Source organism: Amblyomma mixtum, chromosome 5 (genome assembly GCF_055824585.1).
Source record: "Amblyomma mixtum isolate Tamu chromosome 5, ASM5582458v1, whole genome shotgun sequence".
Taxonomy (NCBI): domain Eukaryota; kingdom Metazoa; phylum Arthropoda; class Arachnida; order Ixodida; family Ixodidae; genus Amblyomma; species Amblyomma mixtum.
This window is the reverse complement of record NC_143016.1, coordinates 719,835-735,976: the sequence shown is the minus strand read 5'-3', so window position 1 is coordinate 735,976 and position 16,142 is coordinate 719,835. Positions and strand designations below refer to the sequence as shown.

General features: G+C 46.2%; 2 protein-coding genes across 2 annotated transcripts; both read left to right on the top strand.

Annotated features, from left to right (window-relative positions):
* The first annotated feature begins 233 nt into the window (after positions 1 to 233).
* Positions 234 to 15,535, top strand: ATPsynbeta (ATP synthase, beta subunit). Its single transcript, XM_089542920.1, has 9 exons — positions 234 to 433; positions 2,063 to 2,245; positions 2,323 to 2,576; positions 3,626 to 3,853; positions 5,263 to 5,399; positions 8,479 to 8,623; positions 12,647 to 12,859; positions 14,515 to 14,716; positions 15,293 to 15,535. Exons 1-9 carry the CDS (start codon positions 316 to 318, stop codon positions 15,388 to 15,390), a joined length of 1,578 nt encoding a protein of 525 aa, XP_089399046.1. The 5' UTR covers positions 234 to 315; the 3' UTR covers positions 15,391 to 15,535.
* LOC149341076 (uncharacterized) lies at positions 8,632 to 12,630 on the top strand. The gene has a single exon (XM_089542919.1). The coding sequence runs from the start codon at positions 9,930 to 9,932 to the stop codon at positions 11,859 to 11,861; it is 1,932 nt and encodes a 643-aa protein (XP_089399045.1). The 5' UTR covers positions 8,632 to 9,929; the 3' UTR covers positions 11,862 to 12,630.
* Positions 15,536 to 16,142: the final 607 nt, after the last annotated feature.

The following is a 16,142-nucleotide window of genomic DNA, read 5'->3' as shown; positions in this document are numbered from 1 at the left end:
GACGTCAAACAGGTGTCAAGTCCTGCGGATCACAATTTCATGAAGTCGTGATAATCGTAAAGACTCCGTATGCAATGATTTCCCACCAAATATTTTCACAAGATTGCTAGAAGTACGTTTTGAGATTAAATACAAGTAAACTAGTGAAATAAACGTTGTTATATTTTTTAACTTAGCAGTGGTACGGAAATGCAAGTTGGCGACACTGCACCAAAAACATACCACGTGACTTACTTTTTACTTCGCTCCCTCCTCGCCTCTTCCAACTTGCTCGTCGGATCCTCGTCCGTCCTTCGTGCGGAGCAAGGGTGAACCATGTTGAGCGTCGTGGGAAGAGCTTGTTCTAGCGTGCTTAAAGCGGCGAAACCTGCCGCTTCTCTAGTTAAGGTTAACGGAGCTAACTCGAAGTTACTGCCAGCGCTATGTGCAACACGTAAGTGCTGCTGCTCGAATCTACTCGCCGCCGTCCGCTCACTGCCCTTGGGTGGAAATGTTGGGTCAATTAGGGTTAACTGTGCCGATTACTACTCGAGTATTAGCAAAAAATACGTTTGCATTCCTGCTAGCATGTCGTCGTTAGTAGTGATGCATCCATGAAGTATATCCTCGTTTGTTGAAACCACGTTGCAAGGCGGTGATTCTTGCCGAAATGCGGTTTGACCCGCGTGCCGGCCCCCATGCCACCTCCAACCGGTGTGCTCCCGTTGTGACGACCGCGGCGACACAGGTTTTGTGTAGTCGCAGTAAAAGTTGGGCGCACATCCTCATTATCACCATTTCTTTTTCTCGTGCCACTATCGCAAGTCACGGGCATGCAGAGGTCATACTACGGTTCGTAAATAAGTGGGCCGCCGATTTCAGGTTTCACCGGTACGCCACTCTGCCTTGCAAGTTTCTTTAGGAAAGCATTTTGCACAGCTGTGTGTGATTCGTAGCAGTACGCATTTTTTTTTCCGCACGTAGTTTGTTTTCTGGCTGCAAAGCTCAGCGTGCATTTGATCACATTTGGTATGCTTACATGCCTGCGTCGCTAGCGTCCGGTCCGTTGCGGGGCGCGCATTTCAGCTTCGAGCTGAGTAGGCACGCTGTTGCTGCCTCTTAGGTGTCTGATAATACCTCCAAGGTGTCTGGTATTTTTGTCTCCCAATGGCAGCCCCATCACTGGGCGCGTAACGGAATGGGGAACTGTTAGTTGGGTGAGTTGGCACGAATGAATTTCCAAAATACAGCACGAAAATATCAAGCCGACATTCAAGCACAAACTAGTGCTGACCCACACATGAAATGTTATTGCAGGTGAAGCATAAATACATGTAGTGGACAAACGTAAACTTATTTGGTTTTGTTCACACGTGAACAAGCCTGAGCCAGTAGACTGTACAGAAAAATTCTGTGCTAAATATGCAGCACTGCGTGGTTTGAAACTAAGGTCCATGCCGTGAAGGTCCACAATGCAACATTAAGTGTTTAATTACTAAAGTTTGAGAAGGATGCCAGTTTTTTTGTTGGCAGTATATTGGAAATAGCCTATTCTTGCTGTTATCTTGTTGCTTTTCACTTCTTCGGGAGTAGTCTGCACTTGTTTCAACCTGCCCGTATTACTGCTCCCATATCTCTAAAACTTGCATAGTCTTTAATTTGTGCAATCTGCAATGAGTCTCAAAATGTGCATTATAACAGTTGTAGAAGGGGGGGATAAGTTGGTGCCTGTGAATACTTACTTGCATCAAAATGGCTTTCAAATGACCTTTGTCTCAAGATTTCTCGCTATGAATGTGTGGCACACACTGTAGCACTTGGAGTACTGTGTTGACCTATTGTGATAATAGGAATGACGTTCAAAGACTGAAGGAGAAAGAGCTTAGAGGTGCTTGAAAGGAAACTTAATCACTGGAAAGCATAAGTGCTGCACAAGAGCTCCACAAGGGCAAATCGAACAATTCACACAAACCTATCTCCAGCATCAGGTGTACCATATGGTTCACTGTTGTTCATGCATGTCCATTGTATGTGGTGGCTGAAGAGTGGGCCATAAAACATTAATAATTTTTGTTGCTTTCAGATCCCTCAAGCCGCCGGCATGCGGCAGCCCAGGCTGGTGCCAAGGCTGGAAACGGTCACATTGTGGCCGTCATTGGTGCCGTCGTGGACGTGCAGTTTGATGACAACCTGCCACCCATCCTGAACGCTCTCGAGGTCGAAGGTCGCAAACCGCGGCTGGTCCTTGAGGTGGCACAGCACTTGGGTGAGTGACTGGTGGCTGAGTTTCTGGCAAGAATGTTGTCACAAATGGGGCTATTTATAATAATTTGGTGCCTGCAGGTGAAAACACGGTGCGCACCATTGCTATGGACGGCACGGAGGGTCTTGTGCGTGGCCAGAAGGTGAAGGACACCCAGTCGCCCATCAAGATCCCCGTGGGGCCAGAGACCCTTGGCCGTATCATGAATGTCATTGGTGAGCCCATTGACGAACGGGGCCCCATCCCATCGGACAAGTTCCTTGCCATTCACCAGGAGGCGCCAGAGTTCGTTGAGATGAGTGTTGAGCAGGAGATCCTTGTCACGGGCATCAAGGTGAGGCACCTTTTTCGCTGGACAAGATATACACGATGAGCCTGAACTTTTGCGAGCTGCTGCAACTGAAGAAATGTTTCTTTAATTGATGTGAAATGCACTCAGTTTTCAGAATTCGCTGCAATTCATTTTTGAGAACGGTGAACACTAAACTAAGTGTGGTCACCTTTGTTTGCTTGCAGTTTGTATTACGCCGTTGTTCTGAGAAGTGCACTCAAGTGCTTTCATCTTGATACATTCAATGCCACCATTGGTGCTATAGTTGGACACTGTAAGTCAGTAGGGAAGCTCCGATATTCATGACTGCCTAACAGAGTTCCTCAAGAAAATAGTTGGCCATTAAAGATTTTTTCGTTGTTTAAGCAAAAATCTAATGAATTATAAGTGCAAGAATTGTGCTGTCTCTGGCTTGTTTAGAAAGTGGGGGGGAGGGGGGGGGGATTTTGGCAAAAATTTGGTTATTTCTAGATGTATTTACATAAATTTTTTAAGCATATTAGAAGTGATTTTATGATTGCTCCCATGAAATTCCACTGTTATGTTTTCAGAAAGTTGTTTTCTGATGTATATTTTTTCATTGAATCTTGTGAAAAGAATGCAGAGTCAAGAAAATATAGCAGAAGGCTTTTTCAAGCATTCATTGCATTCCTGCTGACTTGCTACAGGTCAAGACATCGTAAAAAATGTGTTTTTTTTTTTTGCAAAGCACAAATTTTGGTTTTGAACTTCAGAATAGTGCAGTGTCCGTTCACATATCCAGATTGGGAAGAAAATTTCCGTTGGCGTATCCAAATTTTAACAAGTTTAAAATTTGCAAATTTGAAAAACAATGACTTGACCTGCACTATGGTGCTAGGAGAGGAACAAAACAAACGGGGTCAAAATAGAAAAGACAGTCTTGAAAAAAATCTACTCCTTTTTTGTGGTATAGTAAGTGCAGTGCTATGAAGGTTGGCCACAGTAGCAGACAGTCTTGCTTCATGACTGGAAACTGGATATGGTGGAGGCCTCTGGTGACAAGCGCATCGCTGCTTGCGGCCTTTGACCAGGTTGTGGACCTGCTGGCGCCCTACTCCAAGGGAGGCAAGATTGGTCTCTTTGGTGGTGCCGGTGTCGGCAAGACTGTGCTTATTATGGAGCTGATCAACAACGTGGCCAAGGCCCATGGTGGTTACTCCGTGTTTGCTGGCGTCGGCGAGCGGACCCGTGAGGGAAACGATCTCTACCATGAGATGATTGAAGGTGGTGTCATCAGCCTTAAGGACAAGAGCTCCAAGGTTTGGCCCTATTTTCTACTTTTTTTGGTCTCATTTGCTGGTGCTGCCTTATTGCCTGAAGATTTTACTAATTTTAAAAGTGCAGTCAATGTCAGAATGATTGCGTGATTCGAGTTAACAGAGACTCCTCTCTTAAAATGAATTACAGGAGAAATACTGTGACACTGTTACAGGTAGCTCAAAATGTTTTCTGCAGCATATGCAGTGCTGCCATTGAAATTTTGTTGAGAAATTCAGGGAAAAGAGCTATGGCAGAAATTATTCTGAGTACAGCTGTGGAGGCTGCTTGCAGAGTTGTGAAAACGTGCTGGTGTGCTCCTTTGAGAATGCACTTCATGTAATACAGCAGAATTTCGATGATGCAATCATGATTGGTAAGAATTGTGGGATACTAATTCGTAAAAATTCCCTGGCCGAAATGTATTGTGTACAATGTGCAGAATATAGGGTGTTCTAAACACTTTCCTGCCACTACGGATGATACGAATGTGTAAGCCACGACTGTACCCTCGAGCATGTAAGTGTGGCCCTCACATCGCCGATGCCATGATTGCCAGTTGTGTGGTACGCACTGCGAACAATGAGCGATAGCGCATGGCCTATACAGCACCAGTGTTGCAAGTGAGTGGTGCCACATGGTCCGTGCATTGTCAGCATTGCAGTTGCTAGTCTTGTACAAAGCACGAGCAGTGGTGTGGGGCCGTAAATAAATCCAATTGCATTTCCTGTGCATGTATATACAGATATTGAATGTTTTGGATTTTACGAATTTCGGCTGCCTCAGATATTTTTAATGACCCTGTGAGATTTGTATCATGAGGCTCTAGACTAGTGCACTTGTTTGTCCAAACTGTACATTTGATCAAGATTTGTTTGTAGCAGCACATTAATTTAAAATGCTCCGGAAGTAGTGCTGAAGTTGTTTCTTGTTCTTTTATGGGCCTAGTGGCGTCACTAAGGGGGTGCAGATCGCGCCGGGTGCAGCACTGAAAGAAAAAAAATTGGCTTTTTTGAAAGTAAATGGTGCAGTAACTGTCCCACTTGGACGCCTCAACTGCGCCATGAGGGAAGTTGCTTAAAAAGAACAATATAAAAAGTGGTTCTATAGAGCTGGACTATGCTTACTTTTAGCTCTGGCTGCATCGGTGTCTGTCTTGAACTTTATATATTTTTCTTTTGTATACATATCCTGACGTGATACCGCCGCTAAATTTTGGGTGAATCGTACTGCAGATTTATGCTACATTGCGAGCTCCACAGCGGAGCAGGGATGAACATATTGTCCAGGGGCTGACTCACCAGACCACCGCACTGGGTGCAGTTAGCCCTAGTGACGCCACTGTATGGGCCACAAGATTTTGTTTTTCTCTAGCCATTCTAATTGTGTGCCCTTGCGCCTCTTTTGCCAGGTGTCTCTTGTGTACGGCCAGATGAACGAGCCTCCCGGTGCCCGTGCCCGTGTGGCTCTGACGGGTCTCTCTGTGGCCGAGTACTTCCGCGACCAGGAAGGACAGGACGTGCTGCTCTTCATCGACAACATTTTCAGGTCACCACTCTTACCAGCTTATCTGAATGGTGCGGGTTTGGGGGCAGGTATATCTTGCTGGCCAGGAACACGATGGTTTTTGAATAGACTCCATCTGTTTAGGTTAAAGCTGGGAGGATGAAAAAAATCTTATTTCGTGACCCGTAATCCATGGGCAACTGCAGGTTCTAGGATTCAATGAACTTAAATGGGTCAAATTCGAGAAACATGTTGGTAAAGCACGCAAACTCCTTTTTGGGCTAGCATTTGAAATGGTGACATAAGTGCCGATTAAAATTGAGATGGCCTTCAAGCTTTTCCGCAGCACACAGCACCAAGGGAGGGGTGCATGATGACATTTCCGTTGCCGGTACATTTCCAATGCATCAGCACTTGCTTTGACGGGAGAAAACCAGTGCCACTGAAGGCAAAGCCTGCTGTCGTTTTTTTGCTGCCGTCCAATGATGCACGGGAAGGCGTGGTTGATGGCAGTAAATAAAATTTGAAATCTTACCCTCCATGACATCACACCGAGCTTCTCCACTTTCCTCCGGTGCTGTGAGAAGCCTGACATTTAATCATTGATTACCGTATTTACCCAATTCCAACGCGCACCTTTTTTCGGGGAAAATAAGTCTCAAAATCGCATGCGTGTTGGATTCGAGTGCAAACCGAAACTGCCCCATAGCTGCCCATGGTCATCGCCATTGTATGATGTGGGAGCTCACTAACTGCTGGCAAACATGGGAGCACATTTGCTCGTCGTTTTCTGCGTCGCAGGAGCCGTTTTCAACCAGCGTGGCGCTTGTCATTGGTCGCGTGCGCCGCGACCACGGACCACGTTCACGGCGACGGTATCCCGTGCACTGCCTTTGCATGATCGAGACACGCGGCTCGAAGAATATGTTGATGAAACAACAGTTGTCGGAAACGCGTAATTTCGGCGGTAAAGTTCCAAAAACGATGAGTCCTTTCTGTTTTGCGGCCGATTCTCTGACAGATTACATCGTCCGCAGGCGGGGCACGCCACGCCGCTGGCGAGGTCGTGCATCATGCCGATCTCACAGATAACAGCGCTTCCACGCTCGTTTTTACGCTTGTTTTGGCCGTCGAACATCTTTATCTTTCGCTCAGATGCACTGACGAAGTCATGTATGCTCCGCAAGAAGCTTGAAGGACCCAAACGTGCATCGCCGTTGCCGCAGTTACGCCTAGCAGCAGACGAACCTCCCATCACCGGAGCTCTCCGCTTGCGCTTGGGGCGTCTTCCTTTATACTGATGCTTTGTCAGGAACTTGCGTGAACGAAAATCTCGTTTCTCAGTCACACCCATAGCGAAGAAAGGAGAAAAACCCGGGCAGGAGCGTTGGTTCACGTCTCGGTGGTGGCAGAACGAAGAAAGAGCGTCTGCGTCCGACCGTGCGGTGGAATGCTCGTGTGCTCGTAGCCAATGGAAGGTCTCCGATCGTACCACGTGATTTGAAGGGCCAGTCGCGACGCTCGACTCGGGCGGGAAACGATTTTTTTTTTCGTATTTTTATCAAGAATGCGCCGCTGCCGAAATGGCTTCTCGTAGAAGATGGGTAGGCCTACTTTCCCGCGAAAATTCAGGAGCGGGCGACGCCGTGGAGCGAAATCCCGCGTTCCCGAAACTCGGTCAAATTCGCACTTTCGCGAGTGCTTTAATTGTATGTTTTACTAACTTCCCATTGATTATCGGCTTTGATTTTTTTATACATAAAAGAAGAGGCTTGGGGGAATACAAAACGCAAGAAAATATAAAATCAACTTTATCGAAAAAAATCGCGGTTTTTTCACTCGCATCTCTTCTTAAAATATAAAAACGGTTGCAAATTATTTTCATTCGTGGAAGTCACATGCACGTTAGAAGCGGGGCTTGTAGTTTTTTTTTTCATTATCAATATCGAGCGCGCGTTAGAATCGGGGCTTGAATTTTTTTTTGGTGCCGTAAATTGGGTGCGTGTTGGAATCGGGGGCACGTTAGAATTGGGTAAATACGGTACATCATCGTTTCGAAGACTTGCACAAAACAACTTGGCATGTTTACCTGCAGCTTATATGGATTTGGATCCTTGAATGTCACGGAATTCCGAAGAAGTGGTGCAGTTGCCCTTTAAAGGCTTTATGAACTCAAGAGGTAGATACATGTAGGGAGGAAGCTGGCTGGAGGTTTCCTTGGTGTTTTGCTAAAGGTGTGAGAGCCTTTGTGCGCAAGACTCTTCAGGCGTTCTTCAGTGAGCTGATACAGTTGAACTCTGATATATCGAATTCAAAGATGATCGCGAAATAGTTCCACATATCGATAATTTGATATATAAAAATGCCAATGAAAAGCTTTTGTGTGATTTGGAAGCAAGAATACATTGCACCCACACTTGATGCATTCTTGCAGCAACATGCTGCTCGCTGGCGTGCTGGCATTGCACTGTTCACTAGGCATTTCAAAGCCTAACCGCTTTGCTTCGAATCTGTAGTGGAAAATTGCTTGAAACTAGCCACTGTCTATTGTAGGATGTTTTATGCTGACACCGGTAAACTATAAGTGCAAAATCTTGTTAAAACTGAGGTACGGTTAGTTTCGGGAACAATTTAGGCAGCGAAGCATGCCAGACGAGGGCCACCGAAAGGGCTTAGGTTGGCTTCACCACATGACATGTCATGGAAAATGTGTACAAGGGACCACAGATCACCCTCGAATACACCTCACGTTCACCTTGTTAAGCGGTTTCACAGTGCCAGCAACTGCCCAAGGCTGTGCAGTCTATCAGTCTTTACTTGTGAAAAGGGTTCAAAGAGCACCATTTCAAGAAGCTGTACTTAAGTGATGGGGCCCACAGTTTGATGTATTGAATGTTCCGTTGAACGCGAGTTCGATATGTGCAAACAATAGTGCTGTATCGTTGCATGTAAGTTTCAAGAAGTTCTGGCTGTTGGATATAAACAGTAATTTGAAATATTCGATTTCAATGTATCCAGGCTCGACTGTATCATTTTACACAGGTGCAGTAATGTAGGAGGGACTTCCCAACAGATGGCTGCCTCAGTGGTTAGTGAAAGGTGGTCCTATATGGATGTGCAGGTTCACCCAGGCTGGTTCAGAAGTGTCTGCCCTCTTGGGTCGTATCCCCTCGGCTGTGGGTTACCAGCCTACACTGGCCACGGACATGGGTACCATGCAGGAGCGAATCACCACCACCAAGAAGGGGTCCATCACCTCTGTGCAGGTGGGGGAGTCCCTCCCTTTCTTTCATCTCTTACTGCACATTTATTTTATTCATAGCATCGTACAGGTCCTCTATTTAGTATGGAAGGGAAGTGATGATACTTCTTTGAACTAAAGGCTCTTGAAACATACACTTGCACACAAACTTTTGTGTTGAGGCCTAATCAGCAGCAGCAGGCAACAAGTGGTGCCGGCATGCAAAGTATTTTGCTCCTGTCACTTGCATGGTCACTCGGTTTTGGATTCCCATAAAGTTCCACTCGTAACCTGGAAGTGCCTCTTGCGGGTAACCAGTGTTTCTGTCATATTGCTCCTTCCCTGTGTTCTGTCTTTGCCTCAGCACACGCAGTGGCCTGATCATCGCCACAGAGAAACTATTCCTTTTGCTGTGGCTGCGAGATAAAAACGCCAAGGAGCTTAGCTTCAGTCTAGTGGGTATGGTCAGTGTTTCCCTCTCTTCAGGAGCTCTCAGAAAGGTGGTAGCGAGTGCAAGCATGTTTTGCAGGTAGTCAAAGCAAAGCTAATGAATTCATGTTTACTTGGAACTGGTGGTAAAGCACTTCTGAGCAATTACTATTCAGTGCAACCAACACACACACTAATTGCACTTTTGAGTTAAGAGGGAGTTCTAACTTTCATGTGGTGTAAAAATTTCACAATTTTCTCTATTTGGGACATATTACGGCATTAAAGTTTGGAACAAAGCAAAAGATATTTCAGTCATGTTTTGTAACCTGAATGGCTCGAAGCCTTTGAAATGCTGTTATAGAACTTGCAATCCAGGTCTTGGAAGGATAATAAGCACTAGTATTAAGGGGGGACACGGGTCTTTCGGGCCGAAAAATGCCGAAAAAATCGGTTTTCTGAAAATGTTATTTTCGAAATCAGCAGCTATCTATCTACCTATCTGTTAAATTTCTCACCTCTAAGTCCAGTATTTTGGTCATAATACCAATTTATATAATCCGTGTCGCCATAATCTGAGCTGAAATCTGCGCCGAAACGGCAGTTTTCCGCGATGCGTAGCGTCCGTTCCATGCGCGGCACCGTAGACATCTTGGTTGCATTTGAAAGAGCCGCCTTTTGCCTTCAATTTCCCGCCAGTGCTGCTTCTTTTCGCCCGTTGGTTGGCGAGAAAATACCAAAAAAAAAAGGTGGCACTCGAAATCCTATTGGCTGTCGCGGCGCACGTGACACCTGGTCGTCATCCGATTGGCGGAGCTGGCTGGCAGCGTCTGCTCGGCGCGCCCGAGCCGCGGGGAGACGCGTCTTTGTGCCTGACCGTGCAGTACACGAAACGCGCTACGATGCCTGGTTCCGCTCGCAAGGTGCATTCAAAGCAAAAATTTGGTGCCAAGAAAAGGAAGAAGTCGCTCATCGATAACTTCAAGAGGCGCCATGCTCCAACTGTGCGCGCCGACAGTGACGAGACTCCTGCGCCGAGCGATCGAGTCGGCGAGGCTGCGCAGCTAGGCCTAAGTCGCTCCGAAGCACGGGAAGCCGCTAGCGGCAGCGCCCGCATCCGCCGCGATACAGTGATGCTCGAGCCGTCAGATTTGCTTGAAAGGAATATGAAAACTAAAAAAAAACTCCAGGAACTCGCCTCAACTCCAGCGACGAAGAGGAAGTCTGCTTGTTTCCGCGACGACAGCTCGGCGGACTGTCCGCGCGACGAGGCAAGCTTCACGATCGTTTGCCTCGAATCGCTCAACAGTGCGATGCAACAAGTGAAGTGTAAAACGTGCGGCGGCGACGACGTTAGCTTCGCAAAAGGTGAGCGGGAATACGGCCTCGCCGTTAAACTTCTTCTTCAGTGCGCAAACTGCGGGGACACATCGTCTACATGGAGTTCGCCGCGGGTATGTGGCAGTCAGAAAGCCAATCCTTTCGTCGTGAATGTGCTCGCTGCGCGTGCAATGCAGAGCACTGGGAACCAGCAGACAGCTCTGAATGACATTTTCTCGTCACTCAACATATCCCATCGCGGTCTTCACACTAAAACGTGGCAAGGCTACGTGAAGAAAAAGTTGACGCCTGCAGCAGCCCGTGCGGCCAAAGAAGTGACAGAAGAGAGTGCGCGGTCAGTTCGAGAACTTTATAATGAACTCGACTTTGGGAACGCCGGCAATATCGCAGTGTCATACGACGGTACTTGGATGACACGCGGCCACACATCCCACATAGGTGTGGGCACCGTCATCGAACTTTTTACAGGACTCGTGCTTGATTACGTTGTGTTGTGCAACTTCTGTGCCGGCTGCGAGCGAGGTCCGAAAGAAGATGACCCATCTTACCAGTCCTGGAGGGCTGGGCACCTATGCCAAAAAAACACCGAAAAAAAGGCTGGAGAGATGGAGGTTGAGGCAGCTGTTATACTTTTTGAAAGGTCTTTGGAGAAGTATGGGCTTCGCTATACGACAATGCTTTCTGATGGTGACAGTCGGGCCTTTCTAGCAGTGCAAGAGGCTGATGTGTATGGATACATCAAAGTGCAGAAGGAAGACTGTATCAACCACGTACAGAAACGTATGGGAACAGCCCTGCGTACTTTGTTGTCTAAGCACAAAGGTACCGAGAACCTTGGAGGCAAGGGGAAATTGACAGGCAACCTGATCACAAAACTAAGTTCCTATTATGCCTGGGCTTTGAAATCTCATAATGGAGATGTAGAAGCAACTCAGAAGGCTGTGATGGCCACCTACCATCACATTACCTCTACTGATGAGGTACCAAACCACAGCCTCTGCCCATTGGGACTGGACTCTTGGTGCCGACACAATGCGGCAGCAGCCCGAGGGGAACCTGCTCCAAAGCACCGCTACAATATTCCACCTCATGTTTCTAAAGCTCTGCTCCCTGTTTATGAGAGGCTGTCGGAAAGGATGCTGTTGGAGCGGTGCCATAGGGGTAAAACCCAAAACAGTAACGAGAGCCTTCATTCCCTAATATGGGCCTTGGCACCCAAGGAGCGCCACGCATCAAAGTTTACTGTTGAAGCTGCCGTGGCAGAGGCAGTGATGCGGTTTAATGCAGGCAGCGAAAAAACGTCTGCAGCGATATTAAAGGAGCTAGGCCTCAATACGAACGCAAGGGGCACAAAAAGAATGGCCGAGAAGGACCAGCGCCGAGAGCAAAAATGTGCTCGAAAACATTCCATTGCTGAGAATGTTCAAGGAGTCCTCAGGAAGCGGCACCTGGACAGTAGGAAGCAGAAGGACTACATCCCTGGAGGCTACTAGCCATTTCCTCTTGTAAAAATCTCACTGCACCTGCAAATATTTATTAAACTGTCTCTTGCTTGTTTTTGCACTTTTCTCAAAATGCATATTGTAGACTACTAGCAGTCTTGCGGCCTTGATATCTCAGCAACCAGGTCACATAGAACTGAAATTTTTTTTGCAATGGAAAGCCTAATGTATGCTGTGTGAAATGTTGGGAGCAGATTTCTTCATTTTAACCTTAAAAATTAATTGTTTTGATTAATTTACTGTTACTTGGTACACACATTTTGTATGATGAAGTTCAGAAGGCTGTAAAAAGATTAATAATTGACATATCAAAAAACTGCTCTCAACATTTCACAATTCACTCTTCTGGCTATCTAACCATGCCTTGCAATCAATTTTTGATGAAGCCATTATTTTGTCATTTGGGCCTCAAACAATGGACATTAATTGTTAATTATCTGGAAATCTAATTGGCCTAAAGTAAAAAGAAATGCATATTTGAAATCAGCATAAAAAATTAAGCAAGTCTGTGCATTCTCATTAAAATCTGTCAAAAAACAAAGAAAATAGCTTTAAGACCAGTGTCCCCCCTTAAGATTTGCTACCGGCAACTGCGTGAAAAAGAATTCAGTGCAGTGTGAATGCTGAACATGTGTAGTGGTCCTTCATGCAAATGGGCTGGTGTTTGATATGGGCCTGGGAATAACCTTGGAACAGATGTCGTTCAGCGACATCTTTCGTATGTAGCAAGAACACTCTTCCAAGGGGTGCCAGCAGCAAATGTCCCTCTGGTGCAGGCTATCTACGTGCCAGCTGATGACTTGACGGATCCTGCACCAGCCACAACATTTGCTCACTTGGACGCCACCACTGTGCTGTCCCGTGGCATTGCCGAGCTGGGTATCTACCCAGCTGTGGACCCCTTGGACTCTACCTCTCGTATCATGGACCCCAACGTTGTCGGCCAGGAGCACTATGACATTGCTCGTGGTGTCCAGAAAATCCTTCAGGCATGTTCCTTTTCTTGTTACCTGGCTTTAGATCTGACTCGTGCTCGTGCTGAGGAGACACTTTGATATGCACACTCTAATTTAGTATATTTAAATTATATGCATTTACTCCAAGCATTCAGATGTTGCCCTTTCAGAGCCAACTGCGTTCAACCAGAATGTAAAAAGATGTTCTCTATAAGAAATTCTTCATAACATTGCGCTTGTGCGCATATTCTATAATTTTGAATATTCGGTTGAATAGTGAAGTATTGAATGTTGAATTTGATCTGAGTGTTTTGTATTCAGTCACAAAGTATTCATCTCGAACATGGAGCACACATTTCGTGTGGTTTTGGTTTGATGTACTCTCTGTGAAATGACGTCTTGGCGTGTGCAGCTAAAATCAACAGCCACGCTCTGATGCAGTCTCATTAGGTCGGAGGGTGGATGGGTAGATTGGATGAATTGTCACCCAGTGTGCCAATTTGTTCAGGTGAACTGCCAGTTTTATGTAGGCAAATTTAATGGCGGTGCCATCTGCTTATTTGTGCCAATGCACCCGAAGCTTGCCTCAGTCAGAGGCTTTGTGTGTACGAGTTGGCACGTAAGTTCCATGAATCATGGTGGGAACAGGCATCAGCATCAATCGAGGCACTTAATATATGCACAGTTCAGCCGATTTACCTTAGACCGTGCTAATAGGCCGGCTCGTATGTAGGTGGACTCCTCCAATTTTGGGTGGTCATTATTGCTAAAGGTTGGCATAACTTTGCATGTGTTGACATAGCTTCAACGATTGCAACAAAGCTTCAACGCACTTTTTTTTATTCATTTAATGGCTTTGCTTGAGGAATATTATATTACGTTGTTCAACCTCTTTCGTATGCCAGAAGTATTTGAAATGCTCGATCATAAATTAGTCAAAGAAAATTACTATCCTCTTTGAATTCACTTTGAACCAAAAACCACTATTTCCACGAGCCTACTTGTTTGCAGGAAAAATGCACGATTTTGAAAACGGCTGTTGTGCCAATCATCCTTTTTTCGTCTGCCAGGAGTGTTCGAAATATTCGCTTTGAACCAAAAAACCACCATTTGCACGCGCCTGTAAACAAGGCTAAAATTTGCTGCAGTGCATTGTAGTTTATAATAAGGGCAGTGTCTGTTGGCGTTCTTGGCGAGCTTTGTGCTTCAAGTTTGAAACAGGTTTAAAACATTGCTGTTAGAAATAGGTGTAATAAATTGTATGTGCAGTAGTATTTTGCAGGAGTGAAATAAGCAGACAAGCTCTCCCACACAATTTCCTTTGATGAAAATTTCATCAAGAACTTCATGATTACAAATCTTCCATTGCTGGTCACTAAACATTGTCATTTTGAATGACAATTTGAATGGCAAACTGTGGATTTCCATCTGCAGTTTGCCATTCGGTGTTTGCTGAGAACAGCGACTGGTATTCGCTGCAGCATTGTTGACGTGATGAACCTCATGGTGGGATCTGTGTGCTGTGTGGGAAGTTTTGCAGTGGGAGGTTCTCATATTTTTCCAAGCACAGTCTAGTGGGCAATGCAGTAGACTGCCAGCATTTCACACACACACACACACAGGTTCAGTAGTTGTTTGCACAACTTAGCTACATATTTTGTGTTCTTTGCTGTGTTGCAACTCTGCAGGACTACAAGTCGCTGCAGGACATCATTGCCATCTTGGGCATGGATGAGCTGTCTGAAGAGGACAAGCTGACAGTGTCCCGTGCCCGCAAGATCCAGCGTTTCCTCTCTCAGCCTTTCCAGGTTGCCGAAGTGTTCACAGGCCAAGCGGGCAAGTTCGTGCCCATTGCCGACACCATCAGCGGCTTCAAGAGCATTCTTAATGGTGGGTTCCTTTATGCCAAAGACGCTGGCTGTATCTAACTCTTCTTCTCTGAGAGGGCAAGCTACACAACACAAAAGTGGTCATAGGGGAAGAAAAGGATGCAAGGGCATTTGATAAACACCATGTATGTCAGTTTATTTGTCAGTTCTGTCTGTTTCACAGTTTGAATGCCATGCACCGATGAACCCAGTTTCGCGAGAAGTCTTCTTACAGTGGGGATGTCCTTGTATCCACATGCATTCACTGCACTGTGAACATGTAAGCTGTAAAGCTTGTCATTAGCAATGGTTCATACAGCAAATATATTTTTTTCGATATTTAGCTAAGTCAGCCCATTTTCATTTAAAATTGACTTGTCTATACTGACCACAGAAAGGACGTAGGCATTTCTTAGCTATGCCCCTCAGGAGTGATTGAGTCTGAATGTACGGTTCCTATGGTTTGATTGGTGAGCAGTGAGTCTGAGTGTATGGTTTCTATAGTTTCGAGCAGAACTCTCCAGGATAAGATTGTTGCTTTCTGGTTGCTGCTGGGCATGTCTCCTCACCTGTGCTAAGGATGCCTTTCTCCTCACAGGTGAGATGGACCACCTGCCTGAGGTTGCTTTCTACATGGTGGGCCCCATCGAAGAAGTTCGCGAGAAGGCTGAGAAGCTGGCGGCTGAGGCCACGTAAGAGGCCTTGGCAGCCAGTGCTCATGTACAGGACAGACGAGTGACCGCCGCTAGCTGCACACCGACTGCCATAGGGTAGCCATCATTGCTCTTTTTTTTTTTTTATTAGCGGAGGTATCAATAAAGGAGGGTTGTCTTCCTTACAACAGTGCTCATTGTATTCATTGTGCAAGCCACAACTGGTCATGTCATTTCGCAGCCTAGGCATTGCTTAAGTTTTATCTGTCTAGGTAGTGACTTCAGAAGCCTGCATGCTTGGGTAACTCTGAAGCATCACAGCTTTACTCGGCTGCCTTGCTCTGTCGTGTTTATGCATCGCTCTTGGAAGAGAGAAGGACTCTGACTGTTTGCATGTCCCTGCAGCATGTTTATTGACTGCATGCTTGTGAACCCTAGTCTAAAGTGCTGGGCTCGCTCACTCGAGGTTGACTTGGTCAAATGACTTCAAAGCTTGCAATCTGGTTTGTGTAGGATTAGGTTTTGCTGTTAAGCTGTCTTTCCGGATAATGCAGGCCAGAAATGTAGCTGGGCCATTGGGGCACAGTGTTTTGGTTGTAGGTGGCCGTTATGCATGGTTAACAATGGTATAACCCCATTGCCTTGGAGAAACGTTTTCTACTTCTACTAATATACTACTCGCCACGTTTGCGGGTCCTCACGTACTGCCGATCGTGGGTGAGCCTGCACTCCCAATGCTCTGGAATTTTCGACCAGTTTTTTAACGTGCACCGACACGTGCAGCACACGGCCACC